Source organism: Scyliorhinus torazame, chromosome 1, assembly GCF_047496885.1.
Source record: "Scyliorhinus torazame isolate Kashiwa2021f chromosome 1, sScyTor2.1, whole genome shotgun sequence".
NCBI lineage: Eukaryota > Metazoa > Chordata > Chondrichthyes > Carcharhiniformes > Scyliorhinidae > Scyliorhinus > Scyliorhinus torazame.
In genome coordinates, this window is record NC_092707.1 from 409,990,441 (window position 1) to 410,010,674 (window position 20,234).

The 20,234-nt window shown below is 53.7% G+C and overlaps 1 protein-coding gene across 1 annotated transcript in view; it reads left to right on the forward strand.

Annotated features, from left to right (window-relative positions):
* Nucleotides 1–20,234, forward strand: part of LOC140422906 (uncharacterized) — an 84,223-nt gene that overhangs the window by 50,564 nt on the left and 13,425 nt on the right. The window contains exon 2 of the mRNA XM_072507740.1: nucleotides 12,277–12,621. Coding sequence (XP_072363841.1) covers nucleotides 12,277–12,621 — 345 coding nt within the window. The remainder of the gene's footprint in view (nucleotides 1–12,276; nucleotides 12,622–20,234) is intronic.

Below are 20,234 nucleotides of genomic sequence, written 5' to 3' on the forward strand. Positions count from 1 at the left end.
GACAGGCTTCAACTTGTGTTGAGCTGAGCGTTATCCACGGAAGATGCACTTCAAACCTGCTGAGTTTCTGATATGTGGTCAGCTTCAGCAGACTCACCAACAACTTGTCTCAGTTACACAGAATATTAGAGCAGCATTTTCCTGAGGCCTTTGAGAGGTCTGGTACTTTTAATGGGAGAGGAACCGGAAAGACCCCCTCCCCAGCTCTGTATTCAGGTTTTGAGTACTCACTAACTGCTCTGTGTTCCTGAAGGGGGTTCAAACTGAGATTTGAGAGAGAATCCCCCTCTTCTGGGGGAGAGATTCAAAAGGATTCTGCTCAGCTCTGCAGTTTGGAAAAATCTGGGTTGGCCGGTACCGATTCGTCCTCCAACACGGCCGGAGACTTCTCAGCTCACACTCTCCTTGGCATTCCGTGGGCCACAACAGTTTTACGTGTTTCTGTAACATGGCCAACATGCATTGTCCCCCAGTCTCTAACTGAGACAGAATCTGAGGGTTTAGTTGAGAAGGAGGTGGTTTTGGTGGTTGAACAGGTTTGAAGTCCCCACCATGGGTGGTTAACAGACTGCCCCTGGTACTTCCCTCCAACTTGGTCGACACTCCTTGACACCTTCTCTATACCTGACTCTGTCTGTCCCTCACCACTCGCCATGTGAACCTGTCTACATCACACTCTCAGACAAATAATTCCAGATCCTAACCACTCGCTGTGTGAATCTGTCTCCACCACACTCTCAGGCAGAACATTCTAGATCCTAACCACTCGCTGTGTGAATCTGTCTCCACCACACTCTCAGACAGTACATTCCAGATCCTAACCACTCGCTGTGTGAATCTGTCTCCACCACACTCTCAGACAGTACATTCCACATCCTAACCACTCGCTGAGTGAATCTGTCTCCACCACACTCACAGACAGAACATTCCAGATCCTAACCACTCGCTGAGTGAATCTGTCTCCACCACACTCTCAGACAGAACATTCCAGATCCTAACCACTCGCTGTGTGAATCTGCCTCCACCACACTCTCAGACAGTATATTCCAGATCCTAACCACTCGCTGTGTGAATCTGCCTCCACCACACTCTCAGACAGAACATTCCAGATCCTAACCACTCGCTGTGTGAATCTGTCTCCACCACACTCTCAGACAGTACATTCTAGATCCTAACCACTGGACCTAATTACTGCTCAGTGTGGGGAAGCGTCTATGGGAATGGAAGCCGGCTGAATGTAACCAGTAAGTAGAGTTTTCATTCCAATTACCCACAGCAATAACCTCTTCCAGATGAGTGAATTGGAGATGGGTTTGTGATGATGAAGAGCTAGGAGGTGATGTAAAGTGATCCTACTGATGGGTTCACTGTGGGGAAGAAGCTGAGCTCAGCTTCAGCATTTCCCCAAAGTTCCACATCTCTGGCTTTATCCTGAGGGGGTGTCTGGGGAGGTTAGTGCCGTGTGGCTGTTTACTGAGCTGCAGAGAAACTTTGAGCCGAGTCCGTATGTTGGACAGACATTTGGAGAGAGTGGAAAGAACATTGGGATCAATGGGGTAGGTGGAGAGACTGATCTGAGTGATGGTGTAGATGAGAATGTTGACCAGGTTTCTGAGGGTGAAATGAGGATGAGGAGGGAGCCAGGGATGGTGCCCTGGGGACACAGCAGAGGCGTTCATTCAGACACTGGAGGAGAAATCCTTTGGTGCTGATACAATGTGGATGATGTGAGCAGCAGGAGTGGGACCGTGAGAGAGCAGTGCCAGAGGCTGGAATGTGGATCGGAGAGTTTTAAACAGGAACCTGTGCTCAGTGGTGTTAAACAGAGTGGAGAGGTGAAAGATTCTGAGGAGGGATAGACAGTGGCCATCACATTCACACAGATATCAGTTATGATGTTGATCAGTGGAGTGCCAGTGTTGTGGGTGAGAGTGAAGACTGATTGCAGGATCAGGAGCTGGGAGTGGGCAGGAGGTGGCTCCCAATTGCGAGCAGCAAGAGTCAGTCGAATGGATGGTTTGATTGTGGAGACAAAGAAATGGCTCCGTTGCTGAGAATGTGTGTGTGAAATGAGCATGGATTGTGTGGGGAGGAGTGGACAGACGGTCAGATCTAAGCACAGCTGTCTTTTCACATCCAGTCATGAATGATGGTGGGGAGCTGTGACGATCCCGGACCAGACCCCAAATTTGTTAGGATCCCGGACAGGAAACCCCAAACAATTTACAATTAATAAAACTGTGAGGAAAGGATATTTCACCCCAGGAGTGGTGAGTCTGACCAATAGGCATCTTTTATAGTAAAACAAACCACATTATGGTAATTTAAACACAGAATTAACCACATTGTAAGTGTGGTAGTCTGTGCAGAGGTATTACGGTACCTGGTAATGCTGGAACACCATTGGTCGATATTGTATGTTTCCTATTGGTCGAGCTGTATGGTAGCTCCGCCCTGCAAGGCGGGGTATAAGAGCCCGTGCCGCCCCAGTAGCCTTCACTCTGTACCTGAGCTGCTGGGGGAAACATCTCGCTTATTAAAGCCTTCAGTTGGACTACAACCTCGCTTTAGTGGTCATTGATCGTGCATCAGTGAGTAATTGTAAAGTTACCACAGTCCCAGATGACCACAGGCTGCTTTCCGTTTGAGGGGGAGAGCTGACTGGTGGTGATTTAACCTGAGGGTCACCACACCTCAGGCGAGAGACAAGGTTGGGAAGGCGGGGCCTTAATGAATAACCTCAGACTGTACGGGAATTGAACCCACGCTGCTGGCCTCGCTCTGCATCACAAACCAGCTGTCTGGCCCATTGAGCTAACCCGGCCCCTTTAACCACATTGACAGCAAAGAAATAACTTTACATTTATCAGTGAAACAGTTCATAAATAAAAGGAAAAAAACTGACCTCGTGCTCTACACCTCCCAATATATATATTCCAAATAAGCAACCCGCTACTGTTCAAAATCCACTCATAAATAAAGTTGACAATCAGGGTTACTCCGTGTTCTCTGTGCAGACCTTTGGCGAGAGAGGCCCTTTCAGGAACAACCTGAAAATCCTTCTGTCTTGTCAGACTCAAATCCTCTGACAAAACTGCGAAAACCACTGGCAGACCTGGCTCCTCCCATTAATTACATAATCTGTATCCCAATGTGATATCCCATGACCTGCCCAGCGAGGACTAAACACCATCCCTCACCAATTATCTGCACTCCAGTGACCTTCCAAAACAGTAACTATATCCCATTGGCCATCGCTCTGTAAACAAATAAATGGTTAAATTCAACCATGACCTCACATTGACTACTCCTGAATCACAGCTTTAAGAACAAAGAAAAGTACAGCACAGGACCGGCTCCTTCAGCTCCAAGTCTGCGCCGTCCATATTGCCCATCTACCTGAAAACCTTCTATACTTCCGGAGTACTTATCCCTCTATTCCCATCCAATTTATGGATTTGTCAAGGTGCCCCATAAACGTCACTTTCGTAGCTGCGTTCACCATCCCCTCCGACAGCGAGTTCCAGTCACCCACTACCCTCTGTCTAATAAAACTTCCCTTGCACATCTCCTCTAAGCTTTGCCCCTTGCACCTTAAACTTGTGTCCCCCAGTAATTGACTCTCCCACCCTGGGACAAAGCTTTTGCCTGTCTACTCTGTCCATGCCCCTCATAATATTGGAGACTTTTATCAGGATGCCCCTCAACCTCCCCCACTCTAGTGAGAACAAACCATGTTTCTCCAAACTCTCCTCATAGTTAATGCCCTCCATACCAGGCAACATCCTGGTAAACCTCTGCTATACCCTCTCCAAACCCTCCACATCCTTCTGGTAATGTGGCGACCAGAATTAAACATTGTATTCCAAGTAGCCTAACTAAAGTTCTATACAACTAGAGCATGACGTGCCAATTTTTATGCTCAATTGCCAGACCGACAAAGGCAAGCATTCCATATGTCTTTTGACAACCTTCTCCACCTATTTTGCCACTTCCACTGACCTGTGTACCTGTACACCCAGATCCCTCTGCCTGTCAATATTCTCAAGGGTTCTGGCATTTACTGTATATTTCCCAAATATTTTAGACCTTCCAAAAAGCATAACCTCACATTTAGCCGGATTATAGTCAATCTGCCATCTCTCTGCGCAAGTCTCCAAACGATCTATATCCTGCCGTATCCTCTGACAGTCCTCACCGCTATCCACAATTCCACCAACCTTTATGTCATCTGCAAACTTATTAACACTGTCCTCCAAACAGCAAAGGTCCTCAGCAGGTACCCCTTCACCCTGGGGTGTCCCTCGAAGATGTCGGGGATGTCTGACTGCCCCTGGATGCAGCTGTCGTGCACACTCCCGGGGAAGTGTGCACACACGAGCACGATCTCCATGTGGTGGTCGCTCACAAGTTGGAGGTTCAGAGAGTGGAATCCCTTTCTGATGATGAAGGGAACTCCGTGGTACCCGGTGTGTGCAAGTGAACATGTGTGCGATCTATTACCCCTGGATCTGGGGCATCCCAGCGATGCCCCCCCCCCCCCCCCCCCGCTCCCCCCCCCCGCCCCGTACAGCTGAGGCAGCCGTGGGGCCGTGATTGGAGAACGGGATACACTCGGTTGGGGGGGTGAGGTGGGGGTGGGGGGGTGGCGTGAGGGTGGAGGGGTGAGGTGCGGGTGGGGGGGAGGCTGACTGTACACAGCAGCAGAATGATTGTGAGGATTCACTGTCAGGGAAAGTGATCATTCCGAGGGAAGCAGTGAGCAGGATGGGGAGGGGATTAGGGATTTTCCGGCAACATTTCTGCAGCACCGGAGCACAGAGCAGAGAAGCAGAGGAGATGGAATGTGAGAGGAGGGATTGGGAGATGTGTGGCTCCATGAGTGGGGACAGGGTGTGGGGAGAGCCTGAGACTGGGAGGTGTAATCAGGAGCTGCCGTCCATCCAGACGCACATCACTCTGCTCACTGACGTAGCTATTCCTCTTCACATTCCCAGCGGCATTCCTGTTGTTCCCTCAGTTCCTATTTCTATTAATTTGTCTCTATCTTTTTTGGTCCATGACCTTTAATTTGAGCAGAAGTGAGGTACACAAGGGTGGGGGTGCTAGATATTAGATAGATATTCCATAATAGTTAACCAGTTGTATTTGTTGCTTGTTTAATTAGTTATTTTTAATAAGAAGTTAATTATGTTTAAATTTACAAACCTGGTGACTGTAATTATTGGGCAGCTGAAGACCTCGGGTATTGTAAAATAAAAGTTAACATCAACCATGTTGTGACTCTGGGTCAAGTGGGGCTGGAATTGACCGCGCACTGGCCCAGGGTGTTGTAACAATATGTTTCAACTAATTGACATTTCACTCAGATACTTTTAAACATGAGCTGATATGTGACTCATTTACACTTGCCAACCACTGCGCTCCAGTGCCGCCCATTGGCACCATTTCCCCTGTAGAATAAATTGTGATTCTTTGAAATTTAACATTCCTGTGTTTTTCTCGATGAGTACAAAATGAAAAACTTCAACAATGTGTCTCTTTTAAACAAGATTCAATCCTCAACAACCAAGCAACTGATTTTTAATTTACTCACACAAATATATTTTGCTTTATTTGAATGAATCAGCCCATCGTTTCAGTCTTAGAATCTGGGGAAAAATTCTCCGTTATCGGCGGAAAGTCCGCCGATCGGCGCAAAAAACAGCGCAAATCCGACTTGCGTCACGTGGGAAAAATGGGTCGATATGGGCTAGCAGCGACGTAACGGGATCCGCGCTTGCGCAGTGGTTCACGCTGTGCAGCGTCATACGCGCTGCACGGCGTGACGGCTCATAAGGCCGCGCTGCTCCCCCCCACCCGACCGGAACACCCGACCGCACCACCCGACTGGATGGCTGGCCGCCGCTCAGCCCCGAGGTACGAGTCACGCGATGTGGAGGTGCTCCTGGACGCGGTGGAGCAGAGGAGGGAGGCCCTGTATCCCGGGCACGGCCGCAGAGTTGCCCCACGCCACAGCCAGCGTCTGTGGAGGGAAGTGGCAGAGGCTGTCACCGCTGTGGCCCTGACACCACGGACAGGCACCCAGTGCCACATGAAGGTGAACAACCTCGTCAGAGCAGGCAGGGTGAGCCTCCCCCATATCCCCCCCTCCCCATATCCCCCATATCCCCCATATCCCCCCTCCCCCATATCCCCCCTCCCCCATACCCCCCCTCCCCCATATCCCCCCTCCCCCATATCCCCCCTCCCCCATATCTCCCCTCCCCCATATCTCCCCTTCCCCATATCCCCCCTCCCCCATATACCCCCCTCCCCCATATCCCCCTTCCCCATATCCCCCCTCCCCCATATCCCCACCCCATATCCCCCCTCCCCCATATCCCCCCACCCCCATATCCCCCCTCCCCCATATCCCCCCTCCCCCATATCCCCCCCATATCCCCCCCTCCCCCATATCCCCCCTCCCCCATATCCCCAAGTGAATCCAGCCCTAACCTTAACCTCTGCAATGCACGCGCAACCGATGGCGTGCATTCATATACCTGCCTAACAGTGTTGCCTTTTACCCCTGCCACCCCCCCCCCCCACAGGAGAAGCGCGCACACAACAATAGGGAGCATGTGAGGACTGGAGGAGGGCCCGCTGATGAGAGGCCACTGACCGAACACCAGGAAAGGGCCCTGGAACTGGCTGGCAGACCTGAGGACCGGGAGGTTGCTGATGCAGAGGTCGGGGGCGTACTAGCAAGTGAGCCACCGCAGCCCGTCCCCATATCCCCCCTCCCCTATATCCCCCTCCCCCGTTTCACCTGATCACTGCCTGATGTCTAACCATGCATGCTTCATTGTGTATCGCAGGACCAAACGTCCAGGCACCCATCCCCGCAGATGCACACCGCCCGCAGGATGCCCCTCGGAGACCACAGGAGACGGAGAGACCTGCACCCTCCAGCATGCGACGCCCGCAGGATGCCCCTCGCACACCACGGGAGACGGAGAGACCTGGAGCAACAGGGAGACGACACCCCCGTCACATGCGGGAGCGACCACCCAGCGACGAGGGGGGCAGCCACAGGCCCCCGTCACATCCGAGCCAAGACACCACTACCCAGGACACCACTACCCAGGACACCACTACCCAGGACACCACTACCCGGGACACCACTACCCGGGACACCCCTACCCGGGACACCACTACCCGGGACACCACTATCCGGGACACCACTACCCAGGACACCACTACCCGGGACACCACTACCCGGGACACCACTACCCGGGACAGCAGTACCCGGGACAGCACTACCCAGGAAGACGAAATACCGGACAGTGACTCAGAGTGGATGGGTGGAGACGAACCCCCACCTCAAAGTGCCATGGACTCAGAATGGGACGAAGAGCACGACACAACGCCACTGCTGTCACCAACACCCTCCACCATCGCAGAAACACTCACCACGGTTGGGCACTTTAGTGATGAGGCGTCTGGTACACTCACTGGTGCGCACAACACAGCCGTCCAGTAACAGCAGGTGGAGGTAGGAGCAGCAGAGGGGCCGGGCGGTCGGAGGGCAGCCCAGCCCAACCGATCATCTGCCGCCCAGATGGATCCCGGGTTCCTGGAGTTACCACACTCACACATAGATCCGATGCAACCACCGACCCGGAGACGAGCGAAGAGGATGACGGGCGGCTTGCGGCGGCTGCGGTCGCAGGTGGAGGAGTCCACCCGCGTCCAGGAGCTGGGAGTCGTGCCGGTCATGCGTGCCACCCAGGCCGGCACCGAACGGGTGGCGTCCGCGGTGGAGGCAATGGGTGCGACAGTGTCAGAAATGGGGAACGGTTTGCGAGGCCTGGGGCTTTCCGTGCAGGCGGCGTCTGTGGCCCAGGAAATGGCTGCCCTTTCACAGGAGGCCATGGCCCAGTCTCAGCAGGCCATGGCCCAGTCTCTGCAGGCCATGGCCCAGTCTCAGCAGGCCATGGCCCAGTCTCTGCAGGCGTCGCACTGTCACAGACAGGGTTTGCCAACCCCCTGGGCTCCATGGCTGCAAACCTGCAGACCCCTGTCGATACCAGCACGGGCCTCCAGGACTGGCAGCGCCAGACGTCGGGGGGGCGTCGGATGGCCAGTCCGTTCGCATCCCCCACCCATGTAGAGGCCTGGGGGCCATCGGGCACCCCGAGGGAGGAGGAGGTGGTGTGGTCCGTCCCGGCTCCCTCTGTAGGGGAGGTCCCGGTACACCGCGACACCTCGGACTCCCCCCCTTCCGTCCCAGGTGCATCGGGTGGGCAACGGGCAGGACAGGTTGGCAGCTCGCCATCCCAGTCGCCCGGGCCGCAGCCTGGCCCATCTAGGCCAGGACGCCCCAGGAAACGGCCGCCAAAGGGATTCCGTGTCAGAGGGCAGGAATCACAGGAGTCCACCTCCAGTTCTGCTGTACCGTCTGGGGAACCACGTAGACGTAGTCAAAGGGCCCGTAAGGCCAAACAATTAGACACTGAATAAGTTGGCACGGTTGCAGGGCACAGATGAGTTTTCGGGGCTAGGGCACGTGCATGAACTCCTTTGGTTATTAAAGTCAATGTTACACCTACCGAAGCTGCCTTTGTGCTCTGTCCAAAGTGTGCGGGGGTGTCATGTACGTTGAGCGCAAGTGTGTGTGTGAGGGGTGGTCTTACCTCAGCCCCAGGTGAGTCTGCCCCCTTCCCCCTGGACCGCCATCAACATCCCCCGGGCAGAGGACGGGACTGTGCGCTGCAGTGTCACAGCCGCATGCAGGGATGGTCCGGGTGGATGGTGGTACTGTGGCCATGGGTCAGACATCGTCCAACGATGTAGAGCCAGGAGCTCACCGCAGGGCGGGTTGTCATCATCCTCAATGGCCTGCGATAGACATGCGTCCACCTGCAACTGTGTGAGCCCGGCCCGTTGTGCCGCAGGTGGATCGGCAATGGGGGGGTGGGTGGTGTGCATGCGGGTGGGGTGGGTGGGGTTGGGGAGGGGGGTGAGGGTGCTGGGTGGGTGGATGGGTGGGGGGTGTGGGTGGTCGGCTGTTGCCATGGTGTGCGGTCTGTGGCCATACTACCCGATTCCCACGCCCATCTAGTCAGTGAAGCGGGCGTCTATCAGTCTGTCCCGTGCCCGCTGGGCCAGCCGGTAACGGTGGACAGCAACCCGCCTGTGTCTACCCCGTCTGCCCTGACCATTGCCCCCATCCCCCTCATCTGGGGAGGACTGTGCCTCTTCCTGCTGCTCCTCCACTCCGCCCTCCTCTGCCTGCGGCACATCGCCCCTCTGCTGGGCTATGTTATGCAGGACGCAGCACACCACAATGATGCGGCCGACCCTATCTGACCGATACTGGAGGGCGCCCCCAGAGAGGTCCAGGCACCTGAAACGCATCTTCAGCACGCCAAAGCACCTCTCGATCACTCCCCTTGTCGCTACATGGGCATGATTGTAGCGGTTCTCCACCTCATTGCGTGGCCTCCGATTAGGCGTCATCAGCTACGATTGCAATGGGTAGCCCCTGTCACCCAGCAACCAGCCCCTCAGCCGGGGATGGCGTCCCTCGTACATGCCGGGGATGGATGACCGCGACAACACGAATGAGTCGTGTACACTGCCTGGGTGACTGGCGCAGACGGGCAGGATCATCATGCGGTGGTCGCAGACCACCTGTACGTTCATCGAATAGGTCCCCTTCCTATTAGTGAACACGGCCCTGTTATCTGCAGGTGGCCGCACGGCGACGTGCATCCCATCGATCGCGCCCTGGACCATGGGGAACCCGGCCACGGCAGAGAAGCCCACGGCCCGGGCATCTTGGCTGGCCCAGTCCACAGGGAAGCGAATGTAGCGGTGCGCCATGGCATATAGGGCATCTGTCACTGCCCGGATGCACCAGTGCACCGATGTCTGCGATATGCCGGACAGGTCCCCACTCGGTGCCTGGAATGACCCCGTTGCATAAAAGTTCAGGGCCACCGTAACCTTGACGGACACGGGGAGAGGGTGTCCCCCACCAGTGCCACGCGGTGACAGGTGTGCCAGCTGGTGGCAGATGTGTGCCACGGTTTCCCGGCTCATCCGGAGTCTCCTCCTGCATTCCCGGTCCGTGAGGTCCTGGTATGACTGCCGGGGCCGGTACACACGGGGCGCCCTCGGGTGCCTCCGTTGCCGTGGGGCCGCGACGTCCTCCTCCCCCTCCTCGTCCTGTCGGTCAGGTGTCCCTCCAGCCTGGGCGGCTGCCGCCTGCCCCTCTGCAGCAGCCTGCGCCGCCTCTCTGGCACGCTCCTCCTCCTCCTCCTCCGCATCCAGGGCAACATAGACATGAGCGGCAGCCGCCACGGCGCCCAACATCGCTGGATGATCTGAAAACATGACGGCCTGGTGGGGGGGAGGGGAACGACGACATGTCATCATTGCCCATATCCCCTCCTCCCCCCAGCCATGTGGCATGGACCGCATGGGTCCAACTGTTGGAGGCTGGCACCTGGCAAGATGGACCAACTCACTTGCCCTCCCATCCCCCTCCCCGGCACGGACCCCCCCATCCCCCTCCCCGGCACGGACCCCCCCATCCCCCTCACCGGCACGGACCACCCCCCAACCGCCATCCCGGCACGGACCCCCACATACCCCTCCCCAGCACGGACCCACCACGCATCCCCCTTCCCAGCACGGACCCCCCCCCATCCCCCTCCCCGGCATGGACCCCCCCCAACCTTCATCCCGGCACGGACCCCCCCCCCAACCTCCACCCCGGCACGGACCCCCCTATCCCCCTCCCCGGCACGGACCCCCCACCCAACCTCCACCCCGGCACGCACACCCCCCCCAACCTCCACCCCGGCACGGACCCCGCCATCCCCCTCCCCGGCACGGACCCCCCCCACCAACCTCCACCCCGGCACGGACCCCCCATCCCCCTCCCCAGCACGGACCCCCCCCATCCCCCTCCCCAGCACGGAACCCCCCCCCATCCCCCTCCCCGGCACGGACACCCCCGTCCAACCTCCACCCCGGCACGGACCCCCCCATCCCCCTCCCCGGCACGGACCCCCCCCCAACCGCCACCCCGGCACGGACCCCCCCAACCCCCTCCCCAGCACGGACCCCCCAACACCCCCTCCCCAGCACGGAACCCCCCCCCCAACCCCCTCCCCAGCACGGACCCCCCCCATCCCCCTCCCCAGCACGGAACCCCCCATCCCCCTCCCCAGCACGGATCCCCCCCCCCCCCCCCGGCACGGACCCCCCCCACCCAACCTCCACCCTGGCACGGACCCCCCCATCCCCCTCCCCGGCACGGACCCCCCCCCAACCTCCACCCCGGCACGGACCGCACCCCCCAAACTCCACCCCGGCAAACTCCACCCCGGCACGGACCCCCCATCCCCCTCCCCGGCACGGACCCCCCCCCCCCAACCTCCACCCCGGCACGGACCCCCCCCATCCCCCTCCCCGGCACGGACCCCCCCCAACCTCCACCCCGGCACGGACCCCCCCATCCCCCTCCCCAGCACGGACCCCCCCCATCCCCCTCCGCAGCACGGACCCCCCCCCAACCTCCACCCCGGCACGGAACCCCCCCCCAATCGCCACCCCGGCACGGACCCCCCCATTCCCCTCCCCGGCACGGACCCCCCCCCAACCTCCACCCCGGCACGGACCCCCCCATCCCCCTCCCCAGCACCGACCCCCCCCCCCCATCCCCCTCCCCGGCACGGACCCCCTCCCGGCACTCCCCCGGAGCCCAGCCTACTTTAACCACCCCCCCCCCCCCCGCCGCACACACACACACACAAGCCGAGACACACCTCTCCTCACGCATTCAGACTGCGGCCACGCCATCGCCTGCCCAGAGCCAACCCCCCCGGCCGTCACTCACCTCCACGCTGGTCGGCGTGAGCCTGGAGCACAGGGTCACGCCGATGAAAAGGAGGTTTAATTTACGTCGACGTGAACGGTCATCACGTCGACGGGACTTCGGCCCATCCGGAAGGGAGAATATCGGCAGGCCGAAAATCGGCTGCCTTGCGCAGACCCGTGACATTCTCCGTGGCAGCGGCGACATTAACGCCCCGCCGACTTTTCTTCCTTCGGAGACTTCGGCAACCGGCGGGGGCGGGATTCACGGCGGCCAACGGCCGTTCTCCGACCCGCTGATGAGAATGACGCCCCTGGTTCTCGCTTTTTAACACCGAACATTCCCTTTAAACACTTTGGAACCTTCAGACTGGTGTTTAACTTGTTGATATTTTTCTCTCAAAGGTGCGAATGCTCCAGTCCTTATCCAGTCTCCGAGTCTGGAACGTGTCCCAGAGGGTCAGACTGCACGGTTACAGTGCACCATGCGGAACGCCGCAGTGACACACACCGATGTTCACTGGAACCGGGAGCTGCCAGGGAAAGATATGGAGAGGGTTTTAACACATGATATAAAGAACAACACACGATGGAGTCCAGGTTTCACTGAGCGTTTCCATCCTTCCCGAGACACGTCCAATAAAACCTTCATCCTGACAATCAGCAACGTGCAGCCCAGTGACACTGCCGTCTATTACTGCTCCGTGTGGGGAGACATCAGTGGGAATGGATCACAGCTGAATGTAACCAGTAAGTACAGTTCCCATGATTCTCCTGTGGTTTTATTCACAGATAGAATCTTCTTGAACTTATCTTCCAGAACTTAAATTCTTTGTCTCCTTTGTTTACTCGGGTTTTTGCCAATGTGGTGCCTCGAGCTGTTTTGTTTTATATTCATACTTTATTGGCAAGATGCCATCCCTAACTGCCCTGGAGAAGGTGGTGGTGAGCTGCCTTCTTGAACCGCTGCACTCCATGTGGTGTAGGTACTGCTGTTAGGGAGGGAGTTCCAGGATTGTGACCCAGCGACAGTGAAGGGACGGCGATACATGTTGTTACGACACCCTGGGCCAGCGCACGGTCAGTTCCAGCCCCACAGATCCCAGAGTCCCAACATAAGTGAATTAACCAGTAATTTGTGTATTTTCCTCAGATCTTTGACCCTTGACTTCTCCAATGAGTTACAGGCACCAGATTTGAAAGTAAAACATTTGAACTGTTTCTTTATAAAAAGAGTAAAAGATGAACATATAATGGAAATAATGTAACACTGATCTACTAGTCTGACTATTCCCCAAACACCGTCCCTCCCTCCACCCACATGCACACAAGACAGACACACAGGGGGGAAGGGAAAGGATCAAAATGATGGGGATTAAACTGGGTGTGAGATATTTGAGGATCTTTGCTGCTGAGGTTGAGGTCTTTGTAGGCCGTGATCTCTTCAGAATGCGAGGTGTTGAACCATCGGATGGTTTGGAACCTCAAACTGGGCCATTCAGGCCGGATTCTCACGCTATGGGATCCCCTCTGGGGACAGGCTTCAACTTGTGTTGAGCTGAGCGTTATCCACGGAAGATGCACTTCAAACCTGCTGAGTTTCTGATATGTGGTCAGCTTCAGCAGACTCACCAACAACTTGTCTCAGTTACACAGAATATTAGAGCAGCATTTTCCTGAGGCCTTTGAGAGGTCTGGTACTTTTAATGGGAGAGGAACCGGAAAGATCCCCCTCCCCAGCTCTGTATTCAGGTTTTGAGTACTCACTAACTGCTCTGTGTACCTGAAGGGGGTTCAAGCTGAGATTTGAGAGAGAATCCCCCTCTTCTGGGAGAGAGATTCAAGAGGATTCTGCTCAGCTCTGCAGTTTGGAAAAATCTGGGTTGGCCGGAACCGATTCGTCCTCCAACACGGCCGGAGACTTCTCCGCTCACACTCTCCTTGGCATTCCGTGGGCCACAACAGTTTTACCTGTTTCTGTAACATGGCCAACATGCATTGTCCCCCAGTCTCTAACTGAGACAGAATCTGAGGGTTTAGTTAAGAAGGAGGTGGTTTTGGTGGTTGAACAGGTTTGAAGTCCCCACCATGGGTGGTTAACAGACTGCCCCTGGTACTTCCCTCCAACTTGGTCGACACTCCTTGGCACCTTCTCAATACCTGACTCTGTCTGTCCCTCAGAACTCGCTGTGTGAACCTGTCCACATAACACTCTCAGACAGAACATTCCAGATCCTAACCACTCGCTGTGTGAATCTGCCTCCACCACACTCTCAGACAGAACATTCTGGATCCTAATCACTCGCTGTGTGAATCTGTCTCCACCACACTCTCAGACAGAACATTCCGGATCCTAACCACTCGCTGTGTGAATCTATCTCCACCACACTCACAGACAGAACATTCCAGATCCTAACCACTCGCTGTGTGAATCTGCCTTCAGCACACTCTAAGACAGAACATTCCAGATCCTAACCACTCGCTGTGTGAATCTGTCTCCTCCACATTCTCAGACAGTACATTCCGGATCCTAACCACTCGCTGTGTGAATCTGTCTCCTCCACATTCTCAGACAGAACATTCCGGATCCTAACCACTCGCTGTGTGAATCTGTCTCCACCACACTCTCAGACAGTACATTCCAGATCCTAACCACTGGACCTAATTACTGCTCAGTGGGGGGAAGGGTCTATGGGAGTGGAAGCCGGCTGAATGTAACCAGTAAGTAGAGTTTTCATTCCAATTACCCACAGCAATAGCCTCTTCCAGATGAGTGAATTGGAGATGAGTTTGTGATGATGAAGAGCTAGGAGGTGATGTAAAGTGATCTTACTGATGGGTTCACTGTGGAGAAGAAGCTGAGCTCAGCTTCAGCAATTCCCCAAAGTTCCACATCTCTGGCTTTATCCTGAGGGGGTGTCTGGGGAGGTTAGTGCCGTGTGGCTGTTTACTGAGCTGCAGAGAAACTTTGTCTGAGCCGAGTCCGAATGTTGGACAGACATTTGGAGAGTGTGGAAAGAACATTGGGATCAATGGAGGAGGTGGAGAGACTGATCTGAGTGATGGTGAAGTTGGGAATGTTGACCAGGTTTCTGAGGGTGAAATGGGGATGAGGAGGGAGCCAGGGATGGTCCCCTGGGGACACAGCAGAGGCGATCATTCAGACACTGGAGGAGAAATCCTTTGGTGCTGATATAATGTGGATGATGTGAGCAGCAGGAGTGGGACCGTGAGAGAGCAGTGCCAGGGGCTGGAATGTGGATCGGAGACTTTTAAACAGGAACCTGTGCTCAGTGGTGTTAAACAGAGTGGAGAGGTGAAAGATTCTGAGGAGGGACAGATAGTGGCCATCACATTCACACAGATATCAGTTATGATGTTGATCAGTGGAGTGCCAGTGTTGTGGGTGAGAGTGAAGACTGATTGCAGGATCAGGAGCTGGGAGTGGGCAGGAGGTGGCTCCCAATTGCGAGCAGCAGGAGTCAGTCGAATGGATGGTTTGATTGTGGAGACAAAGAAATGGCTCCGTTGCTGAGAATGTGTGTGTGAAATGAGCATGGATTGTGTGGGGAGGAGTGGACAGACGGTCAGATCTAAGCACAGCTGTCCTTTCACATCCAGTCATGAATGATAGTGGGGAGTTGTGAAGGTTCCCAGACCAGACCCCAACTTTTGTTCGGATCCCGGACAGGAAACCCCAAACAATTTACAATTCATAAAACTGTGAGGAAAGGATATTTCACCCCAGGAGTGGTGAGTCTGACCAATAGGCACCTTTTATGGTAAAACAAATCTTATTTCAAACATCCCAATGTGATATCCCATGACCTGCCCAGCGAGGACTAAACACCATCCCTCACCAATTATCTACACTCCAGTGACCTTCCAAAACAGAAACTATATCCCATTGGCCATCTCTCTGTAAACAAATAAATGGTTAAATTCAACGATGACCTCACATTGACTACTCCTCAATCGCAGCTTTAAGAACAAAGAAAAGTACAGCACAGGACCGGCTCCTTCAGCTCCATGCCTGCGCCGTCCATATTGCCCATCTAACTGAAAACCTTCTATACTTCCGGAGAACTTATCCCTCTATTCCCATCCTATTTATGGATTTGTCAAGGTGCCCCATAAACGTCACTTTCGTAGCTGAGTTCACCATCTCCTCCGACAGCGAGTTCCAGGCACCCGCTACCCTCTGTGTAAAAAAACTTCCCTTGCACATCGCCTCTAAACTTTGCCCCTTGCACCTTAAACCTGTGTCCCCCAGTAATTCACTCTCCCACCCTGGGACAAAGCTTTTGCCTGTCTACGCTGTCCATGCCCCTCATAATTTTGGAGACTTTTATCAGCATATCCCTCAAACTCCGCCGCTCTCGTGAGAACAAACCATGTTTCTCCAACCTCTCCTCATAGTTAATGCCCTCCATACCAGGCAACATCCTGGTAAACCTCTGCTATACCCTCTCCAAACCCTCCACATCCTTCTGGTCGTGTGGTGACCAGAATTAAACACTGTATTCCAAGTGGCCTAACTAAGGTTCTATACAACTAGAGCATGACGTGCCAATTTTTATGCTCAATTGCCGGACCGATGAAGGCAAGCAGTCCGTATGACTTCTTGACAACCTCCTTCACCTGTTTTGCCACTTCCACTGACCTGTGTACCTGTACACCCAGATCCCTCTGCCTATCAATATTCTCAAGGGCTCTGGCATTTAATGTATATTTCCCAAATATTGTAGAATTTCCAAAAAGCATAACCTCACATTTAGCCGGATTATAGTCAATCTGCCATCTCTCTGCGCAAGTCTCCAAACGATCTATATCCTGCCGTATCCTCTGACAGTCCTCATCGCTATCCACAATTCCACCAACCTTTATGTCATCTGCAAACTTATTAACACTGTCCTCCAAACAGCAAAGGTCCTCAGCAGGTACCCCTTCACCCTGGGGTGTCCCTCGAAGATGTCGGGGATGTCTAACTGCCCCAGGATGCAGCTGTTGTGCACACTCCCGGGGAAGTGTGCACACACGAGCACGATCTCCATGTGCCGGTCGCTCACAAGTTGGAGGTTCAGAGAGTGGAATCCCTTTTTGTTGGTGAAGGGAACTCCGTGGTACCCCGGTGTGTGCAAGTGAACATGTGTGCGATCTATTCCCCCCTGGATCTGGGGCATCCCAGCGATGCCCCCCCCCCCACGCCGTACAGCTGAGGCAGCTGTGGGACCGTGATTGGAGAATGGGATACACTCAGTTTGGGGGTGAGGTTGGGAGGGGTGGGTGCATGAGGGATGAGGTTGGGGGTGAGTTGGGGGTGGGGGGAGGCTGACTGTACACAGCAGCAGAATGATTATGAGGATTCACTGTCAGGGAAAGTGATCATTCCGAGGGAAGCAGTGAGCAGGATGGGGAGGGGATTAGGGATTTTCCGGCAACATTTCTGGTGCACCGGAGCACAGAGCAGAGAAGCAGAGGAGCTGGAATGTGAGAGGAGGGATTGGGAGATGTGTGGCTCCGTGAGTGGGGACAGGGTGTGGGGAGAGCCTGAGACTGGGAGGTGTAATCAGGAGCTGCCGTCCATCCAGACGCACATCACTCTGCCCACTGACGTAGCTATTCCTCTTCACATTCCCAGCGGCATTCCTGTTGTTCCCTCAGTTCCTATTTCTATTATTTGGTCTCTATCTTTTTTGGTCCATGACCTTTAATTTGAGCAGGAGTGAGGAACACAAGGGTGGGGGTGCTAGATATTACATAGATATTCCATAATAGTTAGCCAGTTGTATTTGTTGCTTGTTTAATTAGTTATTTTTAATAAGAAGTTAATTATGTTTAAATTTACAAACCTGATGACTGTAATTATTGGGCAGCTGAAGACCTCGGGTATTGTAAAATAAAAGTTAACATCAACCATGTTGTGACTCCGGGTCAAGTGGGGCTGGAATTGACCGCGCACTGGCCCAGGGAGTTGTAACAATATGTTTCAACTAATTGACATTTAACTCAGATACTTTTAAACATGAGCTGATGTGTGACTCGCTCAAAGCGAGACAGATACCGGCTGTCTGCAAACAGAAGGAATATCTTCAAGCCGTGCTCCTTTCTTTCAATTCAACAGGAGCTTTGGGAGCCTCTAATTCGGGGTAATTCTCCATGGCAACGTTTCAGCCAATCAGAGTTTACTTTCTTTTTTAATAATCTTTATTGTCACAAATAGGCTTACATTAACACTGTAATGAAGTTACTGTAAAAAGCCCCTAGTTGCCACATTCCAGCACCTGTTCGGGTACACAGAGGGAGAATTCAGAATGTTCAAATTACCTAACAACGCGTCTTTCGGGACTTGTGGGAGGAAACCGGAGCGCCCGGAGGAAATCCACGCAGACACGGGGAGAATGCGCAGACTCCGACAGACAGTGACCCAAGCCGGGAATCAAACCTGGGACCCGAGAGCAGTGAAGCAACAGTGCCAACCACTGCTCTACAGTGCCGCCCATTGCCACCATTTCCCCTGTAGAATAAATTGTGATTCTTTTTCATTTAACATTCCTGTGTTTTTCTCGATGAGTACAAAATGAAAACGTTCAACAATGTTTCTCTATTTGACAAGATTCAATCCTCAACAACCAAGCAACTGATTTTTAATTTACTCACACAAATATATTTTACTTTATTTGAATGAATCAGTCCATCGGTTCAGTCTTAGAATCTGGTTCTCGTTTTTAACACCGAACATTCCCTTTAAACACTTAGGAACCTTCAGACTGGTGTTTAACTTGTTGATATTTTTCTCTTAAAGGTGCGAATGCTCCAGTCCTTATCCAGTCTCCGAGTCTGGAACGTGTCACAGAGGATCAGACTGCACGGTTACACTGCACCATGCGGAACGCCGCAGTGACACACACCGATGTTCGCTGGAACCGGAAGCTGCCAGGGAAAGATACGGAGAGGGTTTTAACCCATGATATAAAGAACAGCACACAACGGAGTCCAGGTTTCACTGAGCGTTTCCATCCTTCCCGAGACACGTCCAATGAAACCTTCATCCTGACAATCAGCAATGTGCAGCCCAATGACACTGCCGTCTATTACTGCTCCGTGTGGGGAGATATCAGTGGGAATGGATCACAGCTGTGTGTAACCAGTAAGTACAGTTTCCATGATTCTCATGTGGTTTTACTCAGATAGAACCTTCTTGAAGTTATCTTCCAGAACCTTAATTCTTTGATTCCTTTGTTTGCTCGGGTTTTTGCCAATGTGGTGCCTCGAGCTGTTTTGTTTTATATTCATACTTTATTGGCAAGATGCCATCCCTAACTGCCCTGGAGAAGGTGGTGGTGAGCTGCCTTCTTGAACCGCTGCACTCCATGTGGTGTAGGTACTGCTGTTAGGGAGGGAGATCCAGGATTGTGACCCAGCGTCAGTGAACGGACGGCGATACATTTTGCTACGACACCCTGGGCCAGCGCACGGTCAGTTCCAGCCACACAGATCCCAGAGTCCCAACATAAGTGAATTAATCAGTAATTGAGTATTTTCCTGAGATCTTTGACCCTTGACTTCTCCAATGAGTTACAGGCACCAGATTTGAAAGTAAAACATTAGAACTGTTTCTTTATAAAAAGGGTAAAAGATGAACATATCATGGAAATAATGTAACACTGATTTACTTGTCTAACTATTCCCCAAACACTGTCCCACCCTCCACCCACATGCACACAAGACAGACACACAGGGGGAAGGGAAAGAATCAAAATGATGGGGATTAAACTGGGTGTGAGATATTTGAGGATCTTTGCTGCTGAGGTTGAGGCCTTTGTAGGCAGTGATAGAACATAGAACATAGAACATAGAACAATACAGCGCAATACAGGCCCTTCGGCCCACGATGTTGCACCGAAACAAAAGCCATCTAACCTACACTATACCATTATCATCCTTATGTTTATCCAATAAACTTTTAAATGCCCTCAATGTTGGCGAGTTCACTACTGTAGCAGGTAGGGCATTCCACGGCCTCACTACTCTTTGCGTAAAGAACCTACCTCTGACCTCTGTCCTATATCTATTACCCCTCAGTTTAAAGCTATGTCCCCTCGTGCCAGCCATTTCCATCCGCAGGAGAAGGCTCTCACTGTCCACCCTATCCAACCCCCTGATCATTTTGTATGCCTCTATTAAGTCTCCTCTTAACCTTCTACTCTCCAACGAAAACAACCTCAAGTCCATCAGCCTTTCCTCATAAGATTTTCCATCCATACCAGGCAACATCCTGGTAAATCTCCTCTGCACCCGCTCCAAAGCCTCCACGTCCTTCCTATAATGCGGTGACCAGAACTGCACGCAATACTCCAAAT